Source organism: Protopterus annectens, chromosome 5.part0 (assembly GCF_019279795.1).
Source record: "Protopterus annectens isolate FY-2018-M chromosome 5.part0, PAN1.0, whole genome shotgun sequence".
In the NCBI taxonomy this organism is placed as follows: domain Eukaryota; kingdom Metazoa; phylum Chordata; order Ceratodontiformes; family Protopteridae; genus Protopterus; species Protopterus annectens.
The window spans coordinates 1,694,930,607-1,694,956,544 of NC_056735.1; the positions used below are offsets into that span (position 1 = coordinate 1,694,930,607).

A 25,938-nucleotide genomic window follows, 5' to 3' on the forward strand; every position below is an offset into this window, starting at 1 on the left:
AGCCATCCTAGCTGTTTAAGATTTTGACAATGGTGGGTTCTAAATGGGGAGCCAGTGGCAAATCTGGCAATGTTGTTATAGGAGGCTGCCAGTTTGTTGAGGTTGCTTTTGGACAGATTAGTATAAATGGGGGAGGTATAGAGGAGGGCGGAGATAAGATGGGTGTGGGCAATGGTAGTTTTGGCTAAAGGAGTAAGGAAAGGTTTAATGCTGTAAAGGGAACCTAGTTTTCTATTAACTGATTTAATGGTTGAGTTAATGTGTGAGTCAAAATTAAGGTTGTGGTCAAGTATTACACCTAAGAGTTTGGTGGTTGGGTCAGGTGATATGACAGTGCCATTATTGGATATAACTGTGAGATCTATTGGGAAGGACTTTTGTGTAGGAGTGAACAGCAATAGTTTAGTTTTTGGGGGGTTTAGGAGGAGGCAACGTTGAAGGAACCAGTTTTCTACTAAGTTAAATACTTTTTGGGTGATGGATTGGAATTCAGCTGAAGAAGCAGCGGCACAAATTAATGTGGAGTCATCAGCATATTGTATGCAGGTAGCTTGAGGAAGATTTACATTTAGATCTTTAATGAAGAAAGAGAAAAGGAGAGGTCCCAAAATAGAGCCTTGAGGGACACCAAGGGTAATAGGGAGATGTGTGGATAAATTATTGTCCCAAAGGACAGCTTGTTGTCTATTTTATAAGTAGTACTTGAACCATTGTACAGCCTGTGTGTCTAGTGAAAGCTATTTAAGTATATTTCATAAGTAACTGATGGTTACCCATATCGAAGGCTTTAGAGAGGTCAATAAAGAGCGCAGAGGAAAGCATGTTGTCATTACGATTTTTGTTAATGCAGTCAGAAAAGGATAAGAGGACAGTAGTAGTGCTATGGAATGGCCTAAAACCATGCTGACAGTCAGCTAGTAAGTTATTTTGGAGAAGGTGATCCAAGTAGTTGCCGATGGACGCATTTTTCCATGGTTTTAGCTAAAGGAGAGAGCAAGGCTATGGGGCGAAAGTTTGAGAGTTCAGTTGAGTTACCACCCTTATGTAGTGGGATAACATGAGAGATTTTCCAGAGAGATGGGATGGAACCTTCAGTAATGGTTCTATTTATTAGGATGAAAATGGGATAGGCAAGTACTTTTGCTGCAATTTGCAGGTATTCAGCTAGTAGCAGGTCAGCTGATGGTGTACATGGTTTAGGTTTTTGAAGTAGGGTGTAGAAGAGGGATGTTGGAACTGGTTGTAAATTAAATGTAGGAGGTAAGCTAGTTAAGGAGGAAGGCAAACTTGAGCTAACAGGTGGTAGGGAATTTGCTAGAGATTGGACGGTTTCAGTGAAAAAGGTATTGAAAGCACCAGCAATCTGGCTGGGAGTGTAATGGGAGAAACCTGATGGGGTTGGTGTCTTGGAGTGTCCTGGGTTTAGTAGTCTATTAATACCTGACCAGAAACTTTGTGGTTTATGTTGATGAGTTTGCTGGAGTTTAAAGTAAACGTTTTTTTTTTGTCAAGAAGTATTGATTTTTTGGTAGCATTTCTCAGCTGTTTAAAGTTTTGATGATCAGTTGGGCTTTTAGTAGTTCTCCATTTGGCCCAGATTTTGTTTCTCAGTAAGATTTTAAGCCTAGTCTCTTTTGTGAGCCATGGAACAGTTTTGCTCCTAGTTCAAACACAGCTAGTGGGGGCATGGTATTCCAGGATTTGCAAGAATTTAGAGTTAAAGTATGACACTGCTTCCTCAAGAAGGAGGTGTTTTAGGGGTGACCAATCACAAACCTTAAGTTCTGCTTGGAAGCTTACTGGGTTAAAATCTTTGTTGTTCTGGGTAGTTCTAAAGATGGTTTGGTTGAGAATAAAGGTCTTTGTCTAATTATATAAGTAAGTAAGTGGTCACTAATGTCATCAGGAAGGGTGCCTGCTTTATAAGAGAGGGGATGGCTATTTACTAAGAACCAGTCTAAGGTGCTTTCTTTGTTACTGGGTTTATGGATTCTGGAGGAGGTGGTGATTATTTGGGAAAAGCCATATAGGTTTATATGGGTAGTTGGTTTGGCAGAAGTACAGCTATTCCAGTCTATATTAAAATCACCAAGTACTATGGTTTCTTGTGGGAAGGACGTAGAAAGCCAGGTGAGGGTATCAAGGGTATTGATGTTATTGCCTGGAGGTAAGTAGGAGCATATTATGTAGATGAATTTCTGGCATTGATCTGAAGATTAGAAATAAGGATTTCAGCATTACTATCTGAAGGTAGTTGAACATCTAGTGAAGTAACATGTAACTCTAATTTGTACAGCATTGCCTCCCCCCCACCCTTTTTGGTTATACGGTCTAATCTCAATTTGCTTTGTGCTGTATTCAGGGGTGTTAATTCAGCTGTCTAAGAAAATGGGAAATGGCTTTGAATGTGCAAAGAAAGTCCACTTCATTGCTTAGGTATAGTCAAATGTGTTTTTATTTTCTCTAAGAATTTTGTAGTGGTTATAGCAACCGACCGATTTCTTGCTTTGAGAATGTGTGGTGGTCTCTGCAGCAGACATCAAAGGAAGTGCAGTTTGCATTGCAAATTTGTGATGGTTACATCAGCAGAAGTGAACCAATTTGCTTTTTTTCAAAAGAGACAATTTCGACAAGCAAGGTTACATAATGACATAGATTGAGAATGCAGTTACCAGTCAACATACTTATGTTATTAAACCAACAAGGAAAGAGAGAAAAAAACATGCCAACTGCCTCCACTAGCTCAAAACCAAGGAACTAGCAGTGCAATCACACCAAGTAACTCCAAAAACAGAAGATAAGAACCTTAATGCAAAATAATTCTCATGACACATAAATGTGTTTTTGTTAAAACACTTCGGATTTCTTCAGATACTGAGGAACACAACTCCCCCCCCCACCATATATATATATATATATATATATATATATATATATATATATATATATATATACACCCTAACCAAACTATCTAGTTAAGTAATAATTCAATAAATTACCTAAGTACAACATGTAAAGACACAGCTTACTATTAAAATGCATGAAAACAATACTTGGTGTTCAGAGTGAATTAAAAGAACATACTGTATAATATAAAATAAATTACTTTCAACTTAGGAAATTCACTTTTTAAATATTTATATATTGCAAAAACCTTGTTTATCTATATAAATACTAAAACAAGTATAAACGGAGGATAAGTGAGTAATACAGAGCAATGCACATCTCTTACTCGTGTTTACTATATGCTATTGTTAAAACACACCATAGTTAAAAACCTTTTCAATAAATACTTCAATAAATAAATAATATTATATCCTAAATCAATTATATAAATATTTTTAATAAAAAGTTCTAATAAAAATTCTTATACTCGCATATAAAAACTACACTTTTACTGTCATCTAGTGGACAAACATATAACTAATAATCGAGACACGCATTATAGGTTCATGGGTGGTTACTAGGCTGTTGAGCCGAAGGTCTTTATAAGCCTAGCCATGTGTACCCAATATAATAATAGAGAAACCCAATATAAAGGATCTTGCCTAAACTTGAGATCTTAGTTAGCAACGACAGCCCATATCTAGGAGGGTTGTAGGTGAAATCCCCAGCAGGAATTTATGGATTCCCATCCAGTCATCCAGGCTACGCTTAAACAAGGTCATAGCGCGGCTCTGTTTGATATGTATTGGTAGCCTGTTTCAGAGGAGTGGCAACCTCTGAGACACATATCTGGCTCTCCAGCAAGTCCTATTTACAGTGGATATAAAAAGTGTACACACCCCTGTTAAAATGCCAGGTATTTTGTGATATAAAAAATGAGACCACAATTAATCATTTCAAAACTTTTCTCACCTTTAATGTGACCTATAACCTGTACAATTCAATTGAAAAACAAATATGTTAGGGGAAAAATATAAAAAATAAAAAACATACAATAAGCTGGTTGCATAAGCGTGCATACCCTTAAACTAATAGTTTGTTAAAGCACCTTTTGATTTAATTACAACATTCAGTCTTCTTGGGTACACAGCTCATGATTACCTACTACATATACATTTCTATTTTTAAAAAAATATTATTAATAAAATCTCTTGGTTTGGAATAACTTCTATTTTCTTTATACTCAGTTCTGTCAATCTTTCTTACACTTCCTTTTCACTAAAAATATACATTTCTCATCAATTCTTGCCCTAATATTCTGATATATTTTTTTTCATCATCCACTGTAAATAACAAGTCATTAATAATTTTATGGTTAATCAATTCAATTTGTTTAAACAATGTCTCAGTCTCTTTCTTATCCTAACAGCTTTCATTATCTCAAAAAACACATTTATCAAAAATATCCAGCATTTCCTTGATGAAAGTCTGACCCTTCTTTTACATTGTTTGGGTATTTGACTACCTTTAGACCCTTAGGGACTATGTCTCTGTTTATACATTCCTTAAGACAGCTATTATCTAAACTAAGCATTTTGTACTTCAATATGTAGTCATACAATTAACTTGCAAAGTTGCTATGCTTCTAGTATGTCTTTTGTGAGTATCGCATAAATGCAAAGGTATTATGAGCAGGGCATCTGATCATCAAAGCATCTGATTATTGAAAATAATTTTTCAGCTGTTTGCTTCTGATTTACACAAATTGAAATGTTCCATTACGGGGTGGGTAGATGGGGTTAATACTTTTATGTTTAATTTCTTTTTAGTGAACACAAAGCAGCAAACAACATGGCTACATTTGGAAAAAGAGGACCGGATGCAGAAGAGGTTGAGACCACCGATACCACATCACCAGTTTCATCAAAGAAAAACAAAAGCTTTTGCATCTACAATACGGCTTAGGAGCACACCTACCCATGGCTATGATCTGTGACAAGCTCAGATTCACTGGAAAAGTGTGCATCCTGTGGGATAACTGTCACCATCAAATGTGATGGTTAAAAGGCCTTAATGAGTCACCAAAAGTCTGAGAGGGATCAACAAAGGCTGTAGTTACAGAAACAAAATAGCTTGATGACCGAATTTGTCCAGCTACATGCCCCATCTAGTGAGTCTCTGAAAATTACTGCAGCAGAGGTTACTGTAGCGTACCATGCAGTGAAACATAACCACTGTTAGACTGACTGCAGCACAAAACTGGCACAGGCAATGTATCCGAATTCAACAAGTGCAACAAAACTTAACTGTGCTAAGACAAAGGCAGAATATATTACCATGATAGTGCTGGCACCATACATGAACTGGGATCTGCTTACTTCTCCACTGCATGTGATGGTTCCAATAAAGGAAACAAAAAATTTTCCCATAATTTAATACTTCTACTGCAACCATGGCATCCAGCAAAAGCTACTAGACTTTTTTTGAGGACCACAATGTGTCGGCTGAGTCTATATTTACAAAAGTAAAGACACAGTAGTATAGTAAGGGCTGCAGCTGAAGCAAGTGTCCAGTTATGGTGCAGACAATGCTTCTGTCAATTATGGGAAACATCATTCTTTTTGTAAACTTCAGTCTGAGGTGCCACATATTATCCCAGTCGACTGCTTATGCCATGCATTACATAAAGGTGGTAAAAATACCAGCAAGGCCCTTACACCATTTGATGTAGAGATGTTGGTCTTGAAAGTGCACATGAATTTTCATCTGCAGCCAATAAAGTGGCACAGCTAAAAGATTTTTAAGATCCTATATCAGGACTAGAAGGAGACTCATCAGCATGCTATAACAAGGCAGGTTGTCACTGCTGCCAGCAGCTTCAGGACTGCTGGAATGCTGGCCAACAATAAAAAGCTACTTCATTAGTCAAAGGCCTGAGGAATGCCACCCTTTATCTGTGAAATTTGTGGAGGCTGATGAGGATGGTTTCTCAGATAAAACCATTCTCCCAGTCTTCCACAGATCAATAACAAAACTGGAAAGCAGCACTATAACTGTTCCTGAGTTATGCAGGGAGTCAGTGGTGAATTGCAGAAAAAGATGTATTTTGGAGCCAGTTACCTCCAAATGTGGTACAGCATGTTTCTCAAAACTTTACAGTATTTTACAGCAGGACAATTTTATATCTACAAAATGGTTTGATTTTAACAGCAGCCCTTTAAAAGTTCTTCAGGTATTTAGTCTTTAGGAAACAGTAACATGGGATAAACGGCAAACAGCGGCAGAGACTTTAAACCTAGCAAATGTAGACATGGATGCTCTGTACTCAGATTACTGAGCTTTAAGTGTCACAATACCAGTGCTGCTCCAGCATGAGAGAAACATCTGTTTCTAAATGTTGGGTTAATTTCTTTAGCAAAGCTTTAGACTGCAATACATTCTACCACGTGTCTTAATTCATAATATCCATTCCAGCTAGCAACAATTACGTGGAATGAGTATTTTCCTTAATGGGAAATTCATGGACTGATCAAAGGAACAGAATGCTGATACCACTAGTAAAAGCTCGAAGGTAGGTCAAACTAAACATTAACTTAAGTTGTACACAGTCTCACGCATTTATTAAAGGAAACCAGAAACTTCTTGAGGATGCAATGTCCAATGAGAAATATACATTCAAGTTCAAATAAACATGACTTTTCAGTGACTGCATATGGAACTCTTGGTGGTACTCAGTTTTTAATTTGCAGTGTGAAGTTTCTATGCCTTATTTTGTTTTGCTAGTACTGTACTTTTGTACTCATAATGTGCAATAGTTCTGCATTTGGAACTTTTTCCATAAATGATTTCTGCTAAACAGTAGACATTAGCATTGCCATCTATTCATTTTTTTTCAGACTATCCAGAAATCAAACTGATTGTCCGGTAGTCCAGAAAACACTGTACAAACTCTGGTATTCTGTTTCAAAAAAAGAAACAGACTATCTCAGTTTGTTAACCCTGCAGATTTACTAAGCTTTTTTTACAAAAAGCATAGTAAATCTACAGAAGAAAGGCATCACAAATGGAAAAAGAGGGTGTTCCCCTCAGCTGAAACTTATCATGTGAAACTAAGAAATGCAGTGTGTTTCTTACTATATGCCTGTTACTGAAACTGTGGAATTGAAAAGAAGTGGAATGTGCTGCATTAAAAGTCTTACATGGAGGAATGTGAAGACCATTTGAACAAAACATCAATGTTTCTGGTAGTATGAGTTGTGGGGCACTTATAGCTGTTGAATCTTACAGAGGGCAGCTATTTTACATGTCCGTCAGCTTATGAATAATTATATCTGGTTGGCAGGTCAAACTATACACCAAAAAGTTTAGTATATGTGGTAGTTAAGATGCTTCATAAACTACATACACACCAAACTTCTTGTTGCAGTTTCACAGTGTTTAAAGTTTTATTTATAGAAAGAAACATAATAATAGGGATTGATTTTTATGGTATAAGGAGGGATGGTCATACCAATTCTCTGGCAAAGGCATGGTAAAGAAGCTGTGCATATGACTTGGGAAAGAAGATGAGTGTAAGACTTCAACATTTTTAGTGCGGCAATGGTAAGGCAGAGTGTTAAGGGTAATGACTGAACAATTAAAACTGTTTATTCTGCTGACATGGCAAGTGATCTAACATTGCAGTGGTATATATCATGACTGACATATTATCATCCACCATCCACAAAAATGAATACAGTTTTAAAATACATTCACAACTGCAAGTAATTGCAGTACCCACTTATGTTATCATACACAAATGTGCCCGGGAAGCAAGCAACATAATGACAAAACAGATTATATTTTTGGATAACAAAAACGTGCTTGTAGCACATAACGGCAAGAATACACCCAGAAAATTGTAAAGCAACACCATCACTGCTCCTGAGGTGCATGCAGCTGGCGTACAAAGTTGATCAGCTGAAAATAAATTTGTTACTTTTTCATTGCATTCTATTTCATGAGAATCAGTCTTTATCAACCTTCACAGCTTTTTAAATTAAAGTGTGAACTGAAGTGTTGGTTACATTACTGGTACCTTATAGGGTCTTGCCAACCATTATAAAAAATTCTTACCATATATTTTCCAAACATGGTATTTAATGAGAATCAATCCTCATCAGCTTCTACAATTTCCAAATTAAACAGAAAACTTGAAAATCTTGAATCTTTTCCATACTAGCATTTTTCAAGATTTCTGTTTAACCAATTCGAAATAAATGAGTTATTTCCCTTTCTTGGCACAGGTGGGTATTTAAGCACTGTATGTAACATCAGTATCTTAATAACTCCTGATGAGGGGCTCATGCCAACTTGAAAGTTCGAGTAATTGCAAAACCTAAGCTGTTCCAATAAAAATTATTACATCGTGTCTGTAAAACTGTTAGTTGGAGATTTTGAATGATGGGATGAACTAAGTGTCCCTTGTTCTGAGTGAGAAGATCTACTCTGTGAGAAAGGTTTTGGTAACTGCCCTTGGCTAGATGCATGAGAAGGAAGAACCAATGCTGTTTGCCTTGGGTATCAAAGCAAAATGGGGGCAGCAGAGAGCAATATTCCTTCATAAGGAAAAGAAAATGCATCCTTGCAAGGTGTTGCGAAACAGAACTGGTTAAGTTGTCTGTTGAGAAAGGAGGCAAACAGCTTAACTTTGGGAGTTTGCACCATATGAACAATGTCTGGGAAGACCTCTGGGCATATCATCCACTTGTGAGGATCTATCTTGAATCTGCTCAGGATGTCTGCAATTGTATTCTTCTCTGATGGAACATAGGAAGCCTAAAGAGTAAGGGTTATTCTGTATTATCAGGGCATAGGCAATTATGTCTAGTCTACACATGGGATAGGACTTAAGTCACTCTTGTTTGTTTATACACCAAATTACTGTGGTGTTGCCTGTTATGATTAACAATAGGCCACTGATCCACATCTGAATTAAGACATTGACAGCTTTTATTTGAGCCATCATCTCCTTGAAATTTATATGCTAGTTTTGAAATAAGGCTCCCACATACCCTGAACCTTGATGCACCAGGACACTGCTCCCATATGAAATCTGAAGCATCTGTCATAACTGACTGAGCAGGACAATGGAGAGGAAATGGGAGGTCTGCTATTAACAAGATCTGATTGTCTCACTGTAAGATTTCTTTCTTGATGAAACTGAGAAGTGGAACCTATTAAGTCAAGACATGAAGATACTGGATCCAAACTGATTTGAGATACCACTGGATTTTCCTCATGTGTAGTCTGGCAAATAAAGTCATTAGGATTCAGGAAGACATGAAACACAGAATTTTAATAAACTGTCATGAAGTGGACATGCTTTGATGGGCCAGACTCAGAAATCAAGCTCGCCAGATGCTGCTTTGAATGGAGGAAGATATGCAATGGATGGGGAGTTGTCTAGCAGGCACCCTAAAAACATTAACTTGTGTGAGGGGTGTAAAAAAGTTTCTTTTTTCAGATTTATCTTTCACCCAAGACTGCTGAAAATATTTATTGTGAATTGAAGGCAAGCTAAGGTGTCTTGGACTGATGTAGCTGAGATGACAAAATCATCCAAATATTGAAAAATATGGATGCTCTGAACTCTGCAAAGGCTATAAATGAGGCTAAGCACTTCATGATAACTTTGGAGCAGTGTAAAGACCAAAGGGCAACGATGTAAACTAAAAGTGAATCCCAAGGCAAAGAATCACAGGTAATGTCTGCATTTTTTGGCCTGAGATGTGTCGGTGGGCATCTTTTAAGTCCAAGATTACTAGAAAAGTCTTGTCAAACAAAAGGGAAAAAGGTTTTGTAAAATGAGTGTTTTGAATTTTGGAATCAAAAGAAAGGTGTTTAGATTTGAAAGGTCCACATTTGTCACCATTTGCCCTCCTTTCTGGGAACCAGAAACATTCTGCAATAAAAACCTTTACCCTTTTGGGATGGAGGCACTGGTTCTGTTACACTCCTGAGCAGCAAATCTGACAGAACTCGAGGAAACAGGTTGATTTTATTTTTTTGGAAGAATAGGGGGAAGGGATTTCTCAGTATTCGAGTCTTACTCTTCAGCTCCACCTAACTGTGCTTTGGCTTGGAATGAGTTGATTGTGAGGATTGGAATATTGATGCTGACATACTCCAAATCCATTTGAAGCTATGGAAAGATTGATAGCCTCATCCCCATCCAGGCTTTTCACAGGACTTTCATCAAGGTTGGCTTTACCCTTAGGATGCCCATCCATCTGCTCTTTCACCCATTCATCAAGGATCCCATGGACAGAGCAAAACTGCATCCTTTAAGGATTCTCAGGTAGTGCAATCTGGCTCTTCTGGAGACTCTGACTAATCACAGCCAGCAGCTGCCAGGAAGAGAGCATCTAAAAGGAAACATGTAGACTCCATCACTTCTAAAATGGACTTGGATGAAAGAAAGGGTTCAACCCAAGCCCCTCCAGAAAATGTCATGGTTGGCAATGTCCTTCAAAGAGGATTATGGCCACCTGACCCACCCTCTCAGGAAGGCAAAATGTTCTTTGAAGCACAAAACGCTGCCTCTTTTACTTATTGGGTGGCTCCTCCTGTGGACTGATTTATAGATTTGGTGGCCAAGAGAACATAGCTAAAACCTTTTACAGTGGAAGCTATCTCATGAAAAACCAACAGTGTATTGTGTCCCTTAAATCTAGGCAATTCTGGTCTACATGTCCTCTGGTGGACTCAATGATTATTGCAGCACCAAGAAAGAACTCACAGATGAATTATCTACTATCTACTCCCAAATAAAGAATCCAGGGTGATGGTTATAATGGGTAAGTGAGCTTATGTCTTCAGCACATTCATCTTGAGGATGTTAAATTGTCTGGCTCATTCACCTGAACAGATTCCTAGCTAAACAAGTTATGGATACTTTGACTCAGGTGTCTACATAGTAGCTGCAAAACTCCCTGAATACCATGTTCAACATCATTAGACTCTCCATGTGTCTGTATCATAAAGACCCAATGGAGTGCCCATTGTGGCAAGAACTGGTATAACACTTTGATGCCATGCCTAGCTAAGCTTTTGTGATTTTGTGGACAACTTTTAGGTATTCTTTACCAATGCTCCCTTTGATGGAGCCTTACTTTTACGTCCAACTTTCAATGAAAAGCTGACGATGTTTAAACAGGATAGGAAGATGGTGTCTGCCATGGGGGTCAAGTTTGAGAACCCTTAAAGACCCTTTACTAGGTATCAGAAGGGTTCCAAATCCCTAAGGTTCAGGAAATCCCAGCGTTAACCCAATAGGGGAGGCAGTGGTAGATGTGGTCCCTTTAATGGATGCTGACCATGAGGTCAAAGAGGTCCCGCACAGCCAGGAGGTTCAGGAACCCTTTCAGGGAAGGTCAAAACAGCACCTCAATGGCTTGCTCAACTGCCCTTCTCTGGAGAAAGTCGGGGGCAATTATCTCATCACCTTGCTGTATGGATGGCCATCACATAGGACAAATGGGTATGAGAAATTATATCCCTAGGCTATTCCATACCCTTTTTCCAAAGACTGTATCCACAGAAGCTGCTGTTACCAAATGTTCCACCTCACCAAATGCAAGTCCCCCCTAGCAGTGCAGGAGTTTCAGAACCTCTTGCCTTTGGGAATGACAGGTGAACAGTCAAACAATATGTCAGTGGACTGGTACATCAACAAAAGGGGGGGAATGAGCCTTATCCTTCTTGCATAGAGGACATGAGGCAATAGGATACAAGTCATCTAGTTGCAACACATATTCCAGAGAAGTCCAAGACTCATGAGTGGTACTTCAGCAAGTCAGTGACACAAGAGATTTTCAATTAATGGGGCCAGTCTTGGTTCTGCTTCTTTGCATCTCTCTCCAACACTAAATGTAGCAGCTACTACACCCTAGTTCCTCCACAGGGGCAGTCACCAAGGGTGTTCTAATTTGTCAGTGCCCCCACCCCAGTTTACTCCCTTTCTCCCTCTTCCCTTGATAACCAAGTTTCTTTAGAAGACATTAGCTTGCAAATCACAGGTGACCCTCATTGCTTTATTACTACCCAGCCAGATTTGGTTTCCCCTACTAAGACCTCACCTGAAAAAGCTCAATTGGCTTCAAAATCTGTGACTGGATCTACTCTCACACACTTCTGGCTAGCCTCACTCATACCTTCACAACCTCAAGCTAACTGCATGGTTTCTTCAGTTCTCCTAATGGCCAGACATTCTTACAGCTCAGAAAATAATCCACATTCTATCTGCTTATCAGAAATAGTCTACTCAAAAGGTTTATAGAAGTAAATGAGAATGTTTCTCTGTCTGGGCCACCACCCAATAACTATACCCACATTTCATTTGTATTGCAGATGCTTTGTAGTTTCAGTCCTCATTGTTCGAAGCAGGCTACAGCTACTCTGCCATTAAAATGCAATTAGCTGCCATTTCCAACTTCCACTATGGCTTTTAAAACAACAAATTAGGCTCCCATAAACTGTGTAAGGCTTTCTTCAAAGGAGTATTCCACCTTTGCCCTAGTCCACCCTGGGATCTGAACTTGGTCTTGGAAACTCTAACTAATGCACTATTTAATTCATCATTTTCTGTAGATATGAAGTATTTATTCTGAAAAACAGTATTTGTTTTGGTTATTATAGCAGCTAGACAAATTTCAGAACTGCATGCTTTATTTGTTTCTCCAACATATTTGATCTTTTCTAAATACAGAGAATTAACATATCCTTTATTCCTAAGTTGGCTTCCAAAATCAATGTTAATCAGACCATTAAACTGTATGTGTTGTTTCCAAATCATTCTAACAAAGGGAAATACCTGTTACATACTTTAGTCTTTCATGGACAGCTCAGAGTCTATCTGCACAGAAGCAGATCATTGAGGAAGGATATTCAGTTGTTTACATCCTTTGCACCAAATAGACTGGGCTCTGAAGTTATCAAACACTCACAAGATGGCTATCAGATTGTATCTCAGTTGTCTAAACCACCAATAAGAAGACACTAAAGTCAAAACTGAAGGCACATTCCACAAAAAAAAAAATATCAACTTCTACAACCTTTTTCAGAAATTCCTCAATTTATGACATTTTTGCAGAAGCCATATGGTCTATGTGAAGCATCTTTTCTAAGCTTTAGAAACTAGACGTGATTTTTAGATCCAGAGCTCCCTTTGGTGCTTCAGTGCTAATAGGTATCGTCATAATTCCACCTAAGATCTGAGGTAGCTTGGCTTCCAAGATGGCTGCACACTGAGCAACAGCTTAACTTCAGCACTCCCAATATGAAAACAGAAACTGAAAAAAAGGAGTGTCATTGAACTGCTCTTGGGTAAAATTCATATACTGGCTTGTAAGTACACTGCCTGGATCCCAGCAAAGAAGACATTTGGAAAACCCGAAAGAAAATCAACCAGAAAAGGCAAAGGGAAAACACTGTCTAGGAAGAATTCTGCAGCTGTTCAACAAAAGACAGTTCAAGCTTCTGCTTTGGTTCAAAAGGTGGTCTCCACCAACTAGAGAAAAAAAAAATCAAATCTACTAAGAGACAATTAAAATAAATGAAATGTTGAAGGAATCTGAAAAAACAGACACTGTTGAGGTGCAAATACCAAGGAGTACCACCGATTGTGCTTGCAAGGGTCTTTAATAAGCCACAAGAAAATACACAAAATACAAAAAATAAAATGAACATAAAAGGAAAATATGTAAGTAAATTTTGAAATGATGATTAATTGGAGCCTAACATAAGTATCTGGAATTTCTGAAGGGCATTCTTTTGTGGATAAATTTTAATTAAGGATGTTTGTAATTATTTAATTATGACATCATTGTGTTTTAATGTGAAATGGTATTTAAGTGAATCATGAATGAGGGTATTTGTCTGAAGAAGTCCCAAAATTCGGGATGAAAAATGCAGTGATTATGTTAAGTATTTTATGTTTGTTTTACTTTTTGTATTTTATCTATTTCCTTGTGGCTTATTAAAGACCCTTGCAAGTGCTGATAGTGGTACTCCTTCGTATTTGCACTTCAGCAGTGTCTGTTTTTTTAGATTTGTTATAGTCGGTGCGTTTTGCACTACAGACACTGGTTTCTGTTCTTTTTTGGTTTTGCTTAGTAAACACTGAAAGAATATATCAACTCAAGTAACAGGCTAGAAAAACCAGAAACCTTAACTAGATGTTCAGATGAACTGATAAAACTGCAAAAATCAGAGAATGAAATGAAAAAAAAGCTGTCTGAGTATGAGGCTTCTAAAGAAGAGTTGTTTCAAAAAATAGCAGAGTTAGAAGAAAGGGTACACAGAGAAAATTTGAGATTTTTTGCTGTACCACAGAAACTGGAAGGGACAGACTGTATTAATTTTATGAATGCACAAATAAGTTGCTGGACACAGAATTTAATTAAAGTACACATTAAGGGTGTGCTCTAAACCTGGCAATGAGAAAGCAGCCATGATCTATATTAGTAAAGATGCAAATATACCAGCAGAAAGAGGTGATCCTGACAACACTGTGGTAGAAGGGTAAAGTATTACAATTTGGAGACAGCACAGTGTTTGTAGAGAATGATTATGCAATGTACACCAGGCAGGAGCAAATTTATCCAAGCAATCAGGGAATGTTAGGAGACAACTGTGAGATTCAATCTGCTGTATCAAGCTGTCCTCAGGACATTTTTTTTCTTGAAGGATCAAAGACATTTTTTGGTGTAGAACAGGCTAACGAGGAAATAAAAAAAAATGTTATCCAACAAAATGTGAGCCAGCAAGCAGAAGGAGAATCTGCTTCTCATTCTTTTGAAAGTGAAGTTCACAGAGAGACTTTGCCAGTGAAACATTTTGCAATGTTCCAAGAAAAAAATGCTTGCAAGACAGAAAAAAGGCACATGAGTTGACTTTAAGAATCGGGACTACCTTAGATTTGAACCAGAGTCTGGTTTTGGGAGATGGAGATGAAAAGGAAGAGCAGCAGCACCAAATTTAATAAAAAAAGACAGGACTTTTGTTGACTTTGTTAACCTTGTGGGTGGACTGTACAGCATAACCCCCTACTTTATGTCATTAATGTTAAGAAGGACACTAAAAGGGGAAAAGGTAAGTAAGTGTAAGTAAATAATTTTTCTTCTTATTTTTATTTGTATAAATATTTCATGCTATAAACTGCATGGTATATATATTAAAGCAGTTTTGTGCATCAGGGGTATTTTAAATGTGGGAGATTCTTTTCAGTGACTACTGTATGTGTTAAAGATATTAAAATAAAAAGTACTTTTTGGCTGTAAGAAATGCAGGCTTTATAGTATAACAATTGAAGAAAGGCTAGACAAAAGCAAGTTTAATGTTAATATGCTATGATATTGTAGTGCTATAAAGATGCACTGATTATATTATATGAGGAATTAAAATATGTTATTTTTTACAAGGGTGAATATCTAGATTAAAGCCCTTGGCTAAGCTATAAACAAGTGGTTTTTGTAAGCAAGTAGGCTTTAAATATAAGACAAAATTATGAAAGCCATGAAAATGCTAAATTTCTTACATCTGCAGAAGTATTGGCTTGCATTTTCCCCACTAGAAAATGTTCAGTGGAAGTTAAGAAGTCTGCATTTGAAGGCAGCTATATATTCTATTCTGACTTCAATTTACAAAGCTTCATTACTGAATAATTTTCCATGAATCGCTGCTGTCTGGAGTTGCAAGCAATTAACGTTGAGAGATCTGAGCATTCATTGATGAGGCAAATGCAAACTTTAAAAGTAGAATCCAAGCAGCGTAGTGAAAAATAAAGACTGAAATTATGGGAAGTGAATAAGATATAGCAGCCTCCATAGCAGCCTTAGTACTTTAATGCATTTAATAGAACAGTGTATAATTTAGTTTTCTTTAGAGATAGCCAGTGCACTTTTTCTTAGGGCTAAAAGTTAATGTTTTCTGAAAGCTGACATGCTGTTTCTGACATCTGTGAGGGTAAATAGATAAGAAAAGAACAGGCAGCAATCAGTGTGAGTACCCAGGCTTACCATGCTCTTTACCATGGATAACCTTTATTTTAGGTTAGGTAATGCCTATGGGTACTGTCAATTTGGGGGGCAATTGTTCCTATCTAAATGGTTAAACTTCATTTTTTGAAGATGTACATAGCTTTGTATCTTTGGTTCAGGATAACAGGTGAATGGGGTATTTTGAAAATGTATTTAGTTTTTGTTTGAGGGTTTTCATTAAGGATCCAACAATGAAAGAAGACGGGAAAAAGACAATAGTAGATTTGTGGTAGTAATGGGCTATTGGCAAGAAAGAAGGATTATGCTGCAATGTATTTATAGTCCAACAAAAACTGCTATTCTAGAGCTTAAGAAAAATTTGGGAGAAATAATCAGCCTTCAGGAAGGAATATTATGTATAGGTGGGAACTGGGACTTGATTTACAGTAGTGAGGATGTATCAGGAGGACCCAGAAGAGAACATATAACAAAAGAGGGTATATTTCTGAATAAATCTTTGAAAATATTTGGTATGGAAGAAATGAATTCAGTAGTTGGAACTTGGGATAGTAGGGATGTAGAATTTACATATTATTCCCCAAGGTACAATAATTTAGCTAGACTAGATAGAAATTATATTTCACAGGAACATTTGCATTTAATTAAAAGCTTCAACACACATCTAATAACTAGTTCAGATAATCCACATATAAAAACTAAGATAAAAATGCAGGTTAATGAAGTAAAAATAAGACTGATGCTTTCCTACCTATATGTTAAAATGAGAAAATTTTAAGGAATGGGTAGTGGAAATTATTTGAGAGATATTAGGGATGACAGAAGCATCTTCATATGTATTAGCTAGTGAATGGGAAAAATGAAAATGGAGTTTAAAAACAGAGTAAGAAAAGGGAAAGAGATATGGTTAAGAAGTAATAGGAATTACTCAGAGGGGGGTGCAAAAGGTTAAAGTACTGCTAAATAAGGGGAATCACACAGAATATTAAGAGGCACAAATTCAGACTACTAAACCAAAAATAAGTGAGTATCTGGATAATATGTATGGGTTTAGAAAGATTGCTGCTAAGCAACTATTTTCATTAATAACACCAGAACACAAAACTTTTAGCACAATGAAGTAAGGCAGCAGAAGGTAGAAAGGGTTGTTGGCAAAAACAGGGAACCTACAACAAGAAAAATAAGCAGAGATCATGTAGTGGTATTAGAAAAATTTTGGAAATTTCATGAAAATGTGTATAAAGCTGTGAAATGTGGAAATCACAAGGATGCATCATGGGAAACAGAAGGGAAAATTTAACAAAAGACGTTAAATTTCTGAAGAAGTTTATGAAAATATTTGGTATGGAAGATGTGAATTCAGTAACTGGAACTTGAACAGAATTTACATATTATTCCCTCAGGTTCTCTCTCTTCTGGGTCTCTTCCACCTCCCTGTTAAAAACAGAGGAAATTAGGGGATGGGTAGTGGAAATTATTCAAGAGTTATTAGGGAAGGTAGAAGCATCTTCAGATGTTATAGCTAGTGAGTAGGATAAAATGAAAATGGAGTTTAATAGCGGCAGAAATAAAAGAGAAAGAGATATGGCTAAAAAGTTATAGCAATTACTTAGAGGGGCTGACAAATGTTAAAATATTGCAGAATGACAGGGAACTCACAGAACATGAAGACGTGCAAAAGGAGAGTGCTAAAGAGAAAATAAGTGAATATCTATATAATGTGCATGAGTTTAGAAAGTTTACTGTTAAGGAACAATTTTTGATAATAACTTCTGTGCACAAAAGCTTTTATCACAATGGCTTTAGCTACAGTAAGTAGAAAGGGCTATAGCCAAACTAAGGGAGTATATAACAAGAATAACTAGAGATCCTGTAGAGGTATTAGAGATATTTTGGAAATGTTATAAAAAATTGTATAAAGTGGAGAAATGTGGAAACCAAGAAAAAGCACAAATGGAATTATTTATGCCAAGGTCAGAGGTAGAAGAGGCTCAACAATAACAGTTAAAATAGGAGGAGATGAGATAAAAAGGGTGACGTACAATCAATCTGCAGAAAAGTCTCCAAGAACAGATAGTATTCCTGAGGACATTTAGATGCTAGAAGGGAAGAAAGTGATAATAATCTGGAAGGATTTGTTTAATAGTATTTTAAAATGAGAAGAAGCACCAACATCCTGGAAGAAAGCTGTTGTGGCTGTAATACCTAAAGATGGCAAGACCCATCAGTCCAACTTCAGATAGTTGCATTTCAATCTTAAACCATGATTATGCAGTATGTATGTCTGTACTAGCTAAAAGAAAGACAAAGGTGTTGCCAAAATTGATAAATGGAGATCAATGTGGTTTTGTGGAGGGGAGTCAAACATTTGACAACATTAATAAAGCAATTATGATCCAGAGGAAAGCAGAATGTAAGAAAATACTACTTTTGTTGGTGGGTCTTGATGCAGAGAAAACATTCAACAGAGTAAGCTGGGATTTTATGAGTGTGGCAATGGAAGCATTTGATTTCTCTGATACAATAATAAAGTTAATTAGGAGGCTATATGAAGGATCTGAGGCAAGAATTAAGGTTACTCTCTGATAAGTTGTGTTTGAAAAGAGTATACAGGCAGGAGTGTCCTCTTTCCCATTTGTTATTTGCTTTATATTTAGAGCCACTGATAAAAAAAGGCAGGATTCAGAAATGCAACAATACAATTGATATGGTAAGATGATAAGTTGGCTTTATTTTCAGTTTGTACCTGATAAATCCAAATAAGGACATCTCAGTGTTATGGAATATTTTGAGACAGTTTCAAGTTTTTCTGGGAAATAAAATGAATTTAAATCAAACAAAGGTTTCAGCCATAAATTATACACACTCACTCACAAACACACACACACACACACACACACACACACACACACACACACACACACACACACACACACACACACACACACACTGGTTTAGCAATAGCCACATTTATGGAGACATGATAAGATGAAGTATTTAGGTGTACGAATTAAAAAGGCTATTGTTATGGCAGCTAAGGATATGTGGTAACAGACTAAACAAAAGATAATACAAAAATTGAGAAACTGGAAACTGTTGTTTATGGATATAGTTAGTAAGATAAAGGCAGTGAAATAGTTTTAGTCCCTTTCATTTTATATACTGGTCAGACATATTTTTGTCAACAAGTGAAGTGCGGACAATAAATAATAAAGAGTTGACATATTTATCTGTGATGGAAAGAGGGCAAGAGTTAAGTGGGATAAACTGATCCTTCCCCAAAATAAAACAGGTGGTTTAGGATTACCTGATTTGAAGGGATAGTTTCAGCTACACAATTAAGGTTCACATACAATCAGAAGGTTATAATTCAAAATGGAAAAGGTGAATGATGATGATGAACAGGGGTTAAGTTAAAGAAATAAAGAGAGAATTTTGGATGAAGATCCTTAATGAAAATAATAACAACCATACAGAATATTATGTTCATAAAGTAGCAGAAAGTATTCTATGGACTAAGGCAACACAAGAATGGATGAAGGACATTTTGACAATAGGGGTAACAGAAAGTAGAGGTAAAGAAACTAGGTCAGCGGGCTGGAAAAAGTGGCAAAGGAACCAAGCTATTGGCAGCAAATAACTTGAGAAGGAAAGGTAAGACGGTGCGAGGCCAAGATGATGTTTGGACTGCAGGCTAGAAACTGCCTTCCCTACCAGGAATTGATAACAGAGTATAGGAAAACAGAAAGGGATAGGAGAATCTTAAGGAAAAAACTGTGCTCGTCAAGTTTTTAGTTGAATCAAGAACAGAAGTTGCTGTAATAAAAGGGATAATTAGTAGCGCATATAAAATGCTGCGTGATAACTATAAGAATCAATCAGTGGAGGTTAGAAAAGGTTAGGAAGAGAGACTACAAAAGCAATTTACAAAAAAGCAATAGCAGGACATATGTATGACTCCCAAGTATGCATCTAAGTACAGAAGGTTTAGGATCTTTGCTTGGAAGTGTTTGCATAGGTAATGCTGTATCCCAAGCGGGCTTCAAATAGTTTTTCCTCAGGTAGGCAGTGAGATTGGAGGTGTGATGGGGAAGAAAGTGGTAACTGGGAGCAAATGTTTTGGTAGTGTAATGAGTTGGCAGATTTTAAAAAATCTCTACAGAGTACTCTGTCAGACATACTGGGGGAGCAAATGGCTGTAACTAAGAAAATAATTCTTCTGAGCTGGGATGCAGTATATAAATTGCCTAGACATAGTAAGGCCTTATAAAGTTTAATTCTGTTGGCTGCTAAGAAAGCAATTACTATAAAATGGAAATCAATGCCTAAACCAACAGTATTTGAAGTACTGAATATTATAAAAGAGATAAAAGAACTGGAAGAGGGGTCTTTAGAAAAGGGAATGAGCAAATTACATATGAATAATTTGAATAAATGGAAATTGTGGGAATAATACATGCTATAAAGTCTAGAATTTTGAGGAACTCTCTTGCAGAGGCCACATCTAGAAGAGAGAAATCCAAGAAAATTCCCTGATAAGTTAAAACTTTGTCTTCTGGCAGAAAGGATATCCTTATGTGTCTATCTAACACCTCAGGAAAAAATCTTTTAGAGGGTGTGAGGAAGGACTTTTGAAGGTTCATTTTGAAATCCAGGTAGGAAAGAATTCTGATGAATCCAAGCACCTGGATACAGAATCTGCACACATCAATGAGTCTAAAGAAGGAATAATGTGGATGCCTAGGGTTTTGTAATAGGCAACCACTTGGGAATGACACTTTGTAAGCACCCAAAGTGCAGCAGATAGCTCAAATGGTAATGCAGAAAACTGATACTATAAGCCAGACTGAACAAATTTCAAACATTTCCTGAAAATAGGAGCAATAAGAATATGATGATAAGAATCCTTGAGATCTAGAGTCACCATGAAATAGTGTTCTTGAAGCAATGCTAGGACTAACTGTAATGTGAGCATTTTGAATTTTGGAACTTTTACAAAGGTGTTTGGAAAGGACAAATCAAGGGTGGGGCTCCAAGAATGCTTCTTTTTTGGTACCAAAAGGTTGTAGAGTAAAAGTTTTGCCTTTGTGTATCACATGCACTGGTTCTATGACCCCTGCTTCTACCATGTGGTTGACAACTGGAGGAAACAACTCTGTCTAGTCTAGTGTGAATGTAGGAATTCCTCTGAAAGACAGAGGATTTTATCTCCAGTGCCAAGTGCATCCTCTTCAAATTATTCTCAGAACCCATTTGTCTGAGACCATTTGCAGCCAGGCATCAGGGCTGAGAGAGAGTCTGGTGGAAGGAAGAGTGAGGAGAGGGGTTGGGTTGTTCTGTGACTATGCACAGCCATAACTTTGCAGGGAGTTGATTCTTTTTCAAAAAGGACCCCCCCCCCTTCTTCTTTGGTTTTGAAGAATTATCCTCCTGCCATTTCATTTTAAATCCCTGACTTATGATTGGCTGCAATTTTTGTTTGTTCTTCCCCTTGATGGCAGACATCTTGCTTGGGGACAACTTGGGTACATGAAACTTCCTAGATACCCCATGCATGAAGTCAAGTCTATCATCCCACTATTTGATACTCTGTATAACAGAGGATCCAAACACCAATTCAGAACTTGAGAGCACATTCAAAATTCCTGCTTTTAAATCATCAGAGAAGTTCTGATTAAGTAGCCAGGTATACCATCTTAATAAAACAGAAGAAGCAACGTTTCTAGAGACGTTACTTGAACACTCAAGCACACCTCACAAAGCATGTTTCAAAACCGGAGTCAAATTTGAATCAATTAATTCTATTCATATAAGACTTCTGCTCTGCAGATAAGGTTGCAACAAAAATCATCCAAACTGTATATGCACACTGTAAAATAAATAGCTTTGATAATTTGATATTTTTGAGGCTAGAGCAGCAGAAAAAGACATACTTTTTCCCTGAAGAGCTAACCATTTCCCATCTTTATTAGGGGGCAGAATATATTGGATTAGAAGAAGCCAAGGATGTTTTACTTGAGCAGGCAGCTTGGGAGAAAGCAGCTGGGTCTGAGAAAAGAGACCTGTCTTATCCGAAGAGACGCTATATTTTCTTTGAATCTTTTTACAGACTTCTAGAATAGAGACTGGTGTTCTACAGGCAGCTTTATAAACATCTTCCAAGGCCAGTAAGAAAGGAGGGGGATAGCCACAGAACTGAACATCTCATCCTCTATAAGGTCATATGCCCTGCTTAACTCTGGGGTAGTTCTCAACTGCTCCTAACTAAAACATTACTAAATCTAGCAATCATCTGAGGAAAGGTGAAAAATTGTTTGGGCTTAAGCTCAGATTCACCTTTCAAAGAATCACATTGACTGGATTTAGTGTCATCTAGGAAATCGCTATTATCCTCATAAGATTTCTCACCATTCTCTGAAACTGCAGGAAGGTCACTAACCAAACTAGCGCTACTGCAACATATGGAAACATAGCCACCAGAGTTAACTGTCTGCAGAACACTCAGCCAAATAAACCATATCAGCTTATAAACAGCTATAATCTGATTATCAGCTGTAAGATGAAGCTTCTGTTTCTTTTTCTTATGAACTTCACTACTAGATAAAATATTTGGTGACAGAGTAGTCTGCCTGGCAGGGGATCACTTACCTTGGACTACTCCTGAACCAAAAGGGTATGATTCTCACAAACTTGCACCAGATACTGGAACACCCTTGAAAGATTTGTCTAATGTCCCACCCCCCCCACACCCTGTTCCATAGTGGCTAACAAAGTTACACTAGAGGGAGATGGGACAAATGGTAAGTGGTCTGGAGGGCTGAGCAGTAGCCCCAACAGAATCACTAAGCATAGGCTGAGGCAAATTTTTATTTTGTTTTATCTTTTTAGGTGCAATCAGATTTGCTGGGGGGCTACAGAGTTAGGATCCATCAAGTCAGGTGGGGAGAGGACACCAGTCAGAATAATAAATGACAGCATTGGATAATGTGTCACAATAAGACTTTAAAATTTCTATTAATAAGTATGTCTGCACACAACTAAACTCTGGCAAGCTGTTTTATTATCACAAAAGAGTTTGAAATATGTTCAGAATTTTTTTTTACAACTGACAGAAATTAAAGAATTTCTAATACACACAGTCCAAACACCAAAGCAACCAATGTGCCAATCGCTGGACGGCACAGTGGTGCAGCGGTGGCATTGTCCCCTCACAGCAAAAGGTTCTCCGGTTCGACTCTCAGCTGGGGTGCCTCCTGTGTGGAGTCTGCATGTCCTCCCTGTGTTCATGTGGGTTTCCTCCGGGTGCTCTGGTTTCCTCCCACATTACAAAGACATGCAACTGGAGCATTTCTCCCCGGGCCTCCGCTGAAAATTGACTTTGTTCCAAGTTGGACTTTCCCAGTTAACTAATGTTAAATAAATAAATAAAGTAAAATAAAAAATAGTTAAAAAACAGCTTTACACACTTTAACTACATTAAACTGCCTTGAAATAACATTTAAGAGCAACTTAATCAACATTTCTTGTTATACAGAGTAAAATCCTCACAGTACATTCAAATAACTTCATTTGCATTAAAATTGTGATCTGATGTTAAACACACAGTCATACATATATAGTAAATAATGTATAAGTGCTGAAGAATTCCAAGTTCTGCAATACTGTCCTGTCAAAGGATGAAAACAAAGTAGAGCGGCAACAATAAAGAGAGGCCTCTAGTGTCTAACAGCACACATACACACTGCACTTGTGAGGGAAATAAAGTGTCCTCCTTAACAGTAAAAACAAGCATTTGTTGAAGATAAAAAACAGATAAGCACTGCTACAAGCAGAAACTCCTGGGTCTATGTTCAGCCATAAATGGAATGTCCATTGAACAGCTGAACATCTAACCCTATCCATCGAACATTCATTCAGTGAACATTCATTTCATTGATGGGGAAAGTAACTAGTTGGTCACAACTTCCCCATCTGCCCTTTCCCCCACTGTAGTGTGGTGTTGGAGTTGGTATATATAGTTAGGGAGGTGTGGGGGGCATGGGGCAAAGTGCCCCACCTGGGTGGGTTTGAAATACTGCGGTGGGGCAAACAGGGAAGTGGTGGCCAACTAGTCACTTTCCCCATCAATGAAATGAACGTTCGATAGATACGGTTTGATGTTCAGCAGTTTGATGGAACTTCCATTTGATGGCTGAACATAGACCTGAAATTCTCACAGGAATTACTGTAAAAACCTACAAAAATATAATAAACTATTAAAATAAATATTATTTTTAAATAAACATAAAAATAAAACAGAATAATACATCTATTAATAAAATGAGAGGAAGGGAGTCCTAAAATAGGTTTTATCTGAGCAGTAAGCCAGAAAGTTCAGCACTAGATCCTGTGAAGTCAGAGGGCTTTCTTCTTTGGATGGCAGAAAAAGACTGAACACTCGCTTCCTTTCACAGTTGAAGGGTTCCCTAGCAGGATATGCTCAGCCAATCAGCTGTCACAGGAAGAGAGAGGGAGAAATGTCTGAGCTTTTGAAAGCTAGCCAGTACTGGGTTACCTTGGTGGTTAACCCAAAATGACATTGAGGTAGTGAGACTAACAAACATTTTAAGTGGAAATATTTCTTCATTAGCCCACTCTCCTTTTTCTGTGGCAGTTGTCTCTTGTCACAGCCCTGGGCTTATTTCTTGAATATGTACTTCCAACATGTCTCCTCACCCATCCTCTGGAAGAGGTAAGCAGGTATTATTTTGTCACTCTTCTTCCCCCATTGTCAACTCTTTCAGCATCTGGGTGATCTGTGCCACAGTCAGGGCTTTATCACTCTGAACCATGGAACAGGATACAAATATTCCTTCTATACCTATCTGCGTAAGACTAAATTTACACAGTTGTTCCAGTTCATTATATTGTGTTACCTGTCTTTTTCTAAGTCTTCTGCAGATCTTTCATGTTTGGCTTCCAATGGGGTATCTTCTGAAGAAAGTGCAACAGCTTGTTCATAAGCTGAGGATATATCAACTAAAAGAAAAGCAAATCATTTTTAGTTGTGCTAGTACATCTGTGACGACTTTCTGTTAGTTCAACAACTGCAGGCAAAGCATGATAGGATGCTGGATAAGCATTACGGAAACTGTATAAAGATTTATGATATACATAAAAAGTTTACAGATAAGTTTATGATGTACACAGCATAATAAGAAGCCATTCCAGCAATAATTTGACAGTTCACTCTCAGTGCATCAAACAATGTATCAACTTTTAAGATGGGTGCAAATAAACAGTAATAAAACTGCCTTAATTTAATGAACTGTGGTGATAAGGTCTTATAAATCATTATAAGTCAATACAAAATGCAAAACTTACACTAAGTTCTACGCTAACCTTGTTTGAATAAGTACTAAATGGAAGTGACCTTATCCATCCTGCAATTCTTTAAAACACCCAGCCAGGTATCAGTAATGTAATCTCTGTATTTATTAATCTTTTCAGTTAAAGTGCCTTTAATATCAGATTTCTGGAGACAGTCTTATATTGTTTCTACTGATAAGGTTTGCCAATATAAGTCTATTAATTTAACATGATTTTAATTAGAATTATATAAAATAATGATGTTGTAAAAATAGAGCTGCTTTTAGTAACTTTTTGTCAGTACATGTAATGTAACATGGCATCCTAAAAATGTTTATATAAAAATATTTCAGATCCAATGGATCAGGATCTTCTAGTCAACATTCATTTAGATGTAGTTAAGCCTCTTCATGTTTGAGAAATGCCACAGCCACATTCCAAATTAAGGAAAATCATGACTCTTTTAGTCCCCCTTCTGATGTATGAAAGGAACTTAATTAAAAGTTATGCACTCACTATAACTAGGCATCTGTGTAGTCCATTTTCATTCTTCCTCAATGAATGCATTACAGATCCAAAGGTTGGATTCAACTTGACCGCATACTTCAGACTTTGGATCCAGCTCTCAAGCTCCTCCTTCTACCCACAGTGCCCTAGTCCATCCCCA

General features: G+C 37.3%; 1 protein-coding gene across 1 annotated transcript in view; it reads right to left on the reverse strand.

Annotated features, from left to right (window-relative positions):
* The window catches only part of SPAG17 (sperm associated antigen 17), a 3,638,922-nt gene that overhangs the window by 577,775 nt on the left and 3,035,209 nt on the right, over positions 1-25,938 (reverse strand). Inside the window, exon 39 of the mRNA XM_044071485.1 lies at positions 24,839-24,941. Coding sequence (XP_043927420.1) covers positions 24,839-24,941 — 103 coding nt within the window. The remainder of the gene's footprint in view (positions 1-24,838; positions 24,942-25,938) is intronic.